The 9,388-nt window shown below is 37.4% G+C and overlaps 1 protein-coding gene across 2 annotated transcripts in view; it reads right to left on the bottom strand.

The window, feature by feature from the left end:
- Nucleotides 1-265: 265 nt before the first annotated feature.
- Nucleotides 266-9,388, bottom strand: part of GRID2 (glutamate ionotropic receptor delta type subunit 2) — a 1,442,323-nt gene continuing 1,433,200 nt past the window's right edge. Inside the window, exons 16-17 of one of the 2 annotated variants that reach the window (XM_073891967.1) lie at nt 8,030-8,087; nt 1,066-1,204 (exon numbers count right to left, since the gene is read on the bottom strand). In XM_073891967.1, the coding sequence (XP_073748068.1) occupies nt 8,067-8,087 (21 nt within the window). In that variant the 3' untranslated portion in view covers nt 1,066-1,204; nt 8,030-8,066. Of the gene's footprint in view, nt 1,205-8,029; nt 8,088-9,388 lie in introns of both variants that reach the window. The other variant, XM_073891966.1, reaches the window with a different exon arrangement.

Below are 9,388 nucleotides of genomic sequence, written 5' to 3'. Positions count from 1 at the left end.
AATTGTCTGACATCCCCACTGGAATGCACACTTCTTAGGGCAAGCACTATGACTCATCCAACATTGCAGTCTCAGAATTTAATACAGTGCTGGGCACATGATAGGTTCTCAATAAAAACTGGTCAAATTCAAGAGAGTTGGGGATGTTCTATAGGGTGCTTCCACAGTTTACTTGTAAGAGATTGATTTGCATGGAAGAGGTATTATAGATGAATATGGATATGTTCATCTGGGTATAAGGAATACTCAGTTATTTTGGTGCTGGGTAGTATACACAGGCACTGCTATTCCAGAGTGTAATCTCATGATCCAAGGTCTTAATCTACAATGACAAATTTACTAGATGTGGATTCAAATGGGAGGCTCTACATTAGCCAGGGATCCATGCAGAATGCAGATATTTGATGGCCACTGGGGATGAAGGCAATGTCCCTCGGCGTAGAGAAAAGTGGATCACTGTGAAGATAATGTTTTAGTAATATGGAGAGAGGTCTGTGATAAAATTCTCCAAAGATGATTCATCACAATCACCAGTATTTCAATAGGGTTGGAAGAGGCCTGTGTCTTTTTCTGCTTCAATACTGCCAAGGCACATTCTCCTTGGTCCTCCACATCTTCCTGAACACTTGGCCATCAGAAGTCCCAAGGCCCACAGTTGAGACTGTGCTGTATCTTAAAACAGGTAGAAGCTGGAGGACAAAGCTGCTATGGTACAGACTTGGACCTCAGTGTGAGTGCTCCTGACCAGTACACATAGGCAAGAAGTCCACTGCATAGAAGCATCCCTCCAAAGCTAATGGGCTGGCTTGGGCAAGACCCATCACCTTTGGTTGAAAATGGCAGTCCTGTTGTTGCTCTTCTCTAAGTGGAATACAACAAAGATTTTTAGGTGTCACAACCTGGTGAGTTTGACTTCCTTGAACTGAACAAGAATTTTTAACTTAGGATATAGTACATCAGCTCACCAGTTTTGGGTATTCAGGATGTTTTGGGTCCTGAAATCAGTAGGTGGGAAAGAGATCAGCAGCTGTGGTGCTGGTAGAGGTTACGGATCATCCAGAGGACCTCCCAGTTGTGACGATTGGTGCAGGCCATGACTGGATGCCTGGCTTCTCCAGGTACTGGTGCCAAGTTTCAAACATGGCCTTAATGACCAAGCATTCCTTCTTTCAGATGTTGTAGTTTCATTCTGTAGGGATGAAGCCTGTGGGAAAATAAAGCATAAGGTCACATCAAGGCTGATTTCAGACAAGACTTGGCATTCCATGGTTCTACCACTACTTACAAGGCATTGGCTCCAGTTTAAAGATCCATTGTAAACAAAGGGGAGCATGAGTACAACCATTACAAACCTCCCATGTTGGGCTTCGTGGGTTGTCTGGACTCCAGGCAGCCATCAGAAAGCAGGCCTTCCTGACTGCTAGTTCACTAGGACCTGTTTAGGGGAGGGCTTTGGAGTTCAGCCAGGTCTGGATTAGGAGACACTGGTAGGTTTCACTGGACCAGAGGACAAAGTCAGTATGACCCTCACACAGAGTCCAAGTTGGTGTGGATATACAGTTACATGTAATATCCTGCAACCTGTTTCCTTAGATCTGGACTTGTAGTTATTAGTCTCAGACCGCACAGAAGCTGTTACAACTAATGATGATAGTTATATAAGTCATACTAAAGTTGGGAATCACTAATTGGATTTGATATTATCAAATACATTTGAAACTACCTATTTAAATATGCGTTCTTTCTTTTAAAAAATTGAAGTATAGTTGACACACCGTGTTCTATTAGTATAAATGTACAACATGGTGATTCAACAAGTTTATACACCACATGATGCTCACCTCAAGCGTAGCTGTCATCTGTCACCATACAGCATTGTGACAACACCACGGACTATATTCCTTGTGCTGTACCTTTCATTTTCATGACTGATTCATTCTCTAATGGAAAGCCTGTACCTCCCACTCCCCTTCACCCACACTCCCTTCCCTCTGGCAACCATCAGTTTCTTCTCTGTCTTTATAGGTCTGGTCTTGTTTTTTGTTTGTTTGTTCATTTGTTTTGTTTTTAGACTCCACATATGAGCAAAATCATGTAGTATTTGTCTTTCTCTGTCTGACTTATTTCACTTAGTATGATACCCTCAAGGTCCAAGATATTTTTTTACTATGGCTGATATTCCATTGTATATATATCTATATCACATCTTCTATATCCATTCATCTATCAGTGATTAAATATGTCCTCTTAAAAAGGGAACTTCCCTCTTTCTTGAAACCTAAGGTGTAGATCTCATAATTCAGCCATTAAATAAAGAATCATAAAAATTTAGACTGATAACAGGAGCCTTGAATGTAGGCACAAATCGTGATTTTGAGTTTGGCCAACTTTCTGAAGACATTAGTGTGATTCTTGCCTCTATGTCCTTGTTAGGAGAACTTGTTCCCAGGTTTTATGTTTATCAAAATCTCTGCTAATGTTATAGAACTTAGAGAAACCTAAGTGTTTCTAATAGTGTTAGTGTATTGATAGCACTTACCAGTTGATTAAATTAAATAACCAGTTATTTAAGTTATGCAAATGGTTTGACTGAGTTAAAAATAGAAATCAGCTCCACAGACTTTGCACAACATCAGAATTCCTCAAAGTGAACCCTGTGAACACTAATTCCAAGAAGTGGGTTTTATCATGAAGTGGATTTGGGAAACACTGCTTAATATTTACTGTTCTTGAAGCCTTAAATTATACAAGCTATAATGCTCTGGGAAGTCTTGCAGTAAACAAACTTATTTAACTATTTTAACTCAGTATTTCCCCAATATTTCAACAAGAGTTAAAGTTCTGAGTAATATTTATTAGCATCGTGTAGAACTAGTGCTATGTAGCATAAATTTTAGGATATTGTGGACTAGAAAAAATGTGAAAAACATGGTCATTTAAAAAATACATTTTCCCATGAAAAATAAATAAATTAACCAATTACTAGTTATATTTTACTCCAGTTATTAAGTTAGGTTCTTTGGAAAATAAGTCCAACACCTGAAGATTCCATATAATCAACCACTAAATTAAATAATACAGACTTACATTAGCTCCAGAGAAAAAGATCAAGTACCAGAACAATAAAGGAAGAAATGATGAGGAGGTAGGACTGGTTTTGTGGGGATGGCTAGAATTCTGATAGGTTGAGGGCATTTTTAATTAAGGGCAAAAGTGCACAAACTTTTAGGGCCCTATGATTCCTAGAAGCGAGAAATAGTGTGGCAAATAATACTTTGTTACGTTGTAATCATTTCATTTTCTAAGACATCTCAAAGCCTTCCCACCGAAAGACAAAATGTTACAGTATAGTTTTCTTTTCTTTGTCCTATTTTTCTTTAGACTTCTTCTTACCTGGTATATTACAATGAGTTGCTTAATTGTCTAGTGTCTGTGATAGTCTCATTGATGGCAGAGGGAATATTTTATTTACTTTTATAACCTTGGAAACGAATATCTTTGCATCCCTAGCATTTGGTCCATGGTAGGCCCTCAAGAAATATTTGTTGAGGGGCGCCTGGGTGGCTCAGTCGTTAAGCTTCTGCCTTCGGCTCAGGTCGTGATCCCAGGGTCCTGGGATTGAGCCCCGCGTCGGGCTCCCTGCTCGGCGGGACGCCTGCTTCTCCCTCTCCCACTCCCCCTGCTGGTGTTCCCTCTCTCGCTGTGTCTCTCTCTGTCAAATAAATAAATAAAATCTTAAAAAAATAAAATTAAATAAAAAAAAGAAATATTTGTTGACTATGTGGGGGAATCAATGAAGATAATTATATGGCAGAAAATTGTCTACAGCAAACTGATTCATCCATCGGGGAATGATGAATAGATTGAGCAGAATCCAAATGTGTAGGCTCTTGAAGGTGAGGAGTAGGAAAGAGGAAATCAGAGAAAATTTTTAACGGCTGTAGACAGAACCGCTGAAAGCATTACTTATGAAAACTCAAACTGGCAGTGACATATGAGTTGGAATGAAGTAAAAATGGACTGGGGGATCCATTGAAACTATTGTTAAAGCAGTCTAGTTATGAAGAGATAAGGGTCTAGAACCAAGCGCTAAGAATGTACAGGGAGGGCCCCTGGGTGGCTCAGTCAGTTAAGCTGCTGCCTTCGGCTCAGGTCATGATCCCAGAGTCCTAGGATCAAGTCCCACATCGGGCTCCTTACTCAACAGACAGCCTACTTCTCCCTCTGCCTGCCACTCCCCCTGCTTATGCTCTCTCTCTCTCACTTTCTCTGTGTCAAATAAATAAATAAAATCTTTTTAAAAAAATGTACGGGGAAAAGGCACAAATCCCAAGTGAATGATTCTCTGGAGTTGGCTGATGTGAAGAATCAGGAAGCATGAGTTCAAAATTATTTTGTAAGTGTAATAACAGTTAAAATTTATTGAATCACCGTGACAGGTTGCATCAGGCACCTTGGTTTAATTTCTAATTCAATTCCATTTATTCTCCACAACAGTTGTATCAGATAAGAACTATTATCATCTCTATTGTACTGATAGGGAAATGGTTACAGAAGTTTAGAAGTTTGTTCCAACTCACACTACTAGTAAGGAGCAGCCCCACCTCAGAGCCTATGCCCCTAGCCCCGGCCACCTCTGGAATTGGAACCAAATGTTCTTTAGACAGATAGAAACATCACTAGAAGACAAGAGACTGGTTTTGGGTATTTGAATTTCAAGATGATCTTGAAATATATCACTGGAGAGACTAACACTATATCTCTAAGAGCTTGGAGCTTGATTTAATAAATGATCAGTTTTTTAAAGGGTCTGTTAATGTATTGCTTAAAATACAGTCCCGTCAGTGATATAGAAGAGGATTTCCCTCTGAGGGGCCAGGATATGGTAGGAAACCAGTCAATGCCTTCTGAGGGCACAGCCAAGACAAGGCCGGGGAGCTTTTACCCAAGGCAAGTTGCTGCCTTCTAAGAACACCATGACCTCCAGGGTCAAGACTGACTGACCTTCAGCCTTGTAAAGCCTGCAGTTAGAGTGAATTATTTGGCCCCCAGAATTCAGAGGGCCACGTAAAAGCTGTGATGTGCTTTCTTCTTTTTATCTTTGACCAACTCACTGAGGCCCCAGGGGTTGTTCAGCCTGGAAACATCACACATGACCCCTGGGCTTTGGCTGCGATGCAGTGGGTGTCGTGTTTTATGTTGTTTTTGTTTTTAATCTTTAGGTGAGTCTTCTGTCTGCTTTGCCCATTGTTGCATTTTACACTTTGTGGTGGTTTACATGCTAAGCACAAAGTATGCAAAAAAGAAACGTAACCACATAAAATCATATGGTGAATTTGTGTGATACATTTGAAAAGGGGCTGGTTTTGAAGGCAGAAAAAACTGGGACCCGGGACTAAAACATTCAGAATTATAAATTATGTTTTATTTATTTATTTATTTATTTATTTATTTATTTATTTATTATTACTTCTGTTTCTCTCTTTTGCTCTCTCTCTGAATAGACTTTCTGGGTAATTCACTGTAGACAAGAAATGGAAATAACATCATTTTATTTTGTTATTACTGATGTATCAGAGTTGAGCATGATTGCCTCACCTCTTAATGTTTAAAATTTTAAATTATTTTATTTGCTTAAGAAAATGAATGGAGCTGGGTGTTATACACAAACAATGAATCATGGAACACTACATCAAAAACTAATGATGTAATGTATGGTGATTAATGTAACATAATAAAGTAAAATTTAAAAAAAGGATAAAAAAGTAAATGAAAGAAAGACGAAACTGAGAAAGAGTCTGTAAATGAGTTTGCAAGATCACTTTAGTTATGGACATATAATTCTGCTGTGTGTAAACAGGGTGGGCACAGGATTGTACCTTTTCCTTCCAGACAGCTGACTGACTGAAACCCTTTGTTCAAGCAAGGCCAGCAGAGCACTGCCTGACACAGTCCGCTAAGAAAACGTGACATACGCACCTAAATGCACTTATGTCCTTTTGCAAAAATCCTTTAAAAATTTTTTTTAGTTTTTGTATTGAATACCACTTAACAAAAGCAACTCGTAAGAATTATAACGACGATTTATCGGTTGTCTAGAGACATAAAAATAATGCAAACACAGTAAAGTAGAAATTAGGAAGCCTCAGGTAAGCAACAAATTAAAATAAGCATGATGATATTGGTAGATCCACACTATAATTCAATTGATCTGTGTTAGGAAATCAATATCAGCACGTTAGATTATAGCTTCCTATGCACTGGAAACAATCTTGAATCTACTATTATTTATAGTGGTCTTGATAACAAAAGCTTGTGTTGAAGTTTTAAATGTGCCTCTTATGTAATGTTTTTAAATTTTTCTAGTAAGAAAAGTCTTTTTGATAGTACTTTCGATCTCTCTCTCTCTCTCTCTTTTCTTTTCTTTCTGCATGTTCATCTCTTCCCATTCACTGCTAATGTACTTACCTCCAAGCCACCAAAATTTAAAGGTCATTTTCCATTACATGACTATAGTGTAGGCAAACCTGACGTTACACTTTCTAGCTCTAGAAAATTTGCGCAGACATTCAAGAACATGATCCTATTGGGATAGTAAAATTTATCTGAAGGGATTTATCAATTGGAATAACTTTTAACAAAACTGAGAGTCAGAATTTCGGGGCATTCATTTCAAAGGTGAAATGAGCATAGACTCAGAAAAGATTTTCTTATTTTTCAGCTTTTTGGACCACTTATATTTTAATTATTTTTTTATTGATCATACAGAATGTATCTGGTTGCAGAGATTTTGACCATGAGCTCTGACCCTGAAAACTAAACATGTAAAAAATACTACAAGTAGAAATGGAAAATTTCACATGCTTTATGATTCTAAGCACAGAAAGTACAATCTAAATACTGCAGCAAATATGTTAAAGCAACGCACAATTAGAAGATTTTGATATTAACACTATGCATTCATTAAATGCAACACCATGCTAAACGTATTTACTTAGGACTTTGGAGATTTGTGCTTTTAAATGTTGTCTTTTCGGTTCTTGTGAGGTAACAGTGTTACCTCATGAAATCTGTTCCTTTTTATGTACAACACACACACACACACACAAACACTCACTCACTCACTCACACATAGAGTCAAAGTCAATGGCAGTGGGTGGTTTATGTCAGGGCTGGTTTTGACGCCCCTCTCTCCCAGAACAAGATAAATGTAAGTGACGAAGAGCTCCTGGGGTTGGTTGAACTCATTTTGTATTCAACACTCTGCCTGGCCCCTTTCTCATCTCTTTCTCCCTCTCTTTGTATGTTCAAGCCTACTTGAGTTTCTTTTTTCTTTTGTAGAACTTGGTTCTTTTGATGTGTTTCAGGGCACGCCCTGTGGCAAAGAGAACTTCCCAGGAATCGGAAACATAAGTACACAGGGCTGGGGCAGCTACTTCTCCAGAGCCAGGCACATCCAGGCTCAGAAGCTGGATTTTCTGTCTCCGAAACAGCATCAGAACACATAAGAAGAGGGGCGGACATGTAATATAGTCTCCAGATATTATTTTCTAGGGATGTGTGATGTAAAATTTAACAGTAAGGTAGGCATTTTGGGGTGATTTTTAACCTGGATGGAGCTGGAGATAGGAATTTGAACCAGAGATATGTTTATATGCATTTATCTATTTGTTAGTTTCGCCAAAGTTTCCCTATGATTTATAAATTAGTTTGTTTCCATTTCACTGCTGTTAGGGCATCAACATAGCTGAGATTTTCAATGACACATGGTCCTTTCCCTTAAAAAAATGAGGTGAGAAAGTGCAGTGCTTTAACTTTCTATTTACTTATGCATGAAGTTGAGAGCAATGCTGTTGTAAGTATTGTCAAACTATTGTTAGAAGCCACGATCTATATTATTAATAGAAAGTCTAGATAGAAGGAGGAGTTAATATTTTATATTTCATATCAGTATTTCCATTTTCATAAATTAAAAAAATATTTAATAAGATGGTGTTATGTCTTATTTAAAATATCTCTGTTTACTCACATATTATACTTTATGTGGCAAATCTTTCAGGACTATGTCACTGAATTAGAACTTGGAACTGAAAATAAAAAAAACAGAAAATAAGGAAAAACAGTCCAGTTTTAGTTGACACATACACAAACTTATCACTTTAAGGTGTTCAGATAATAGTTAAATTCAATTTTTACCCAAGTCTCTAAAAGAAACCTTTTATTTTTAAGACCAAACAAGTGAGAAAGCACAGTAACTACAAATTTAGTAATTATCTGGTTTGTTCGATTGGTTTAGAGAACCAGTCTATATTAATTAGGTGTATAGTTTACTTTTGCATAAATGAGTTCACTCTGGTGTTGCTAGGCCTCCTGGAAAAGAATATACTACTAGCTGAATAATCTAGGAAAAAAAAGGAAATTTGATAAGCAAATGGTTGGTTACTTTCGATTAAATTAAATTCAGTTTAGTAAATGTATTGAGCACTATTTATGTGTTTGTGCGAACAACATTACCTATTAACTCCTAGGAAATAAATAGTGGTATCATTGAATCTGTTCAGAATTTTCCAACATATTTTATGCTCAGATAACAAGTCAACCAGCTAATTGCCCCCAATTCTTTTTAACTTTGGATTCTATGTCCGCAGCTTAAAAGAAAGACAGAAAATGATTTCTGATATAATCCAGTTATTCAAATATTGGTCAAATACATATTTTTAGCAATAACATGGGAGGATTGTTTCAACAAATTGGGAATAACCATGCGATAACTTTTATAACTACAATTTCTGTCGTTTCTTCCGTGTGTATCTGAGTTACTATTTATGAATCTTTGTGCAAACATCTATACGTAACATGAGAAAAATTTCTTTGATATTAGGAAAGGCTGGGATTCACCATACTCATTTAAATGTTGTCTAGAAAGTTTAAGGGGTCTGTTTTACTTACACAAAAACCATATTCCTAATACAACTACACAGAGAAGAGTACAAAAGAAGTATTTTTATCTTTCCGATGCAGTGTAAACTAATCCTATTTCTGTCTTTAATGTTGCATAGCATTTCTAGATACTGAAAGCTTCCAAATTATTTGATCCTAAATTCTATGAGATATGCAGGTATCTATCAGACATTGCAATGCTTTCCAGCTTTAGGCAGTGGCTGCGTGCAAAGGGTCATATAATGTTCTCATCCTGTTTATAAATGTCAGTGAAAGCCACAGTTCTGAAGAAGTGATGCAAACAGGGCCTCCCAGTTTGCACAGGATCACTGCTGTGTGTCACACTGCTCTGCACCAATTGTCATGTCATATATTTTAATGGTGCTATAAATCTCGTCTTGCTATGCTTACAGTTGTTTTCTACCTCTTCCTTCTTTTCTGCAGAGGT

Source organism: Callorhinus ursinus, unplaced genomic scaffold (genome assembly GCF_003265705.2).
Source record: "Callorhinus ursinus isolate GAN/ISIS: 27379988/994484 unplaced genomic scaffold, GSC_fseal_2.0 scaffold4, whole genome shotgun sequence".
NCBI lineage: Eukaryota > Metazoa > Chordata > Mammalia > Carnivora > Otariidae > Callorhinus > Callorhinus ursinus.
This window is presented reverse-complemented; position numbering and strand designations above follow the sequence as displayed.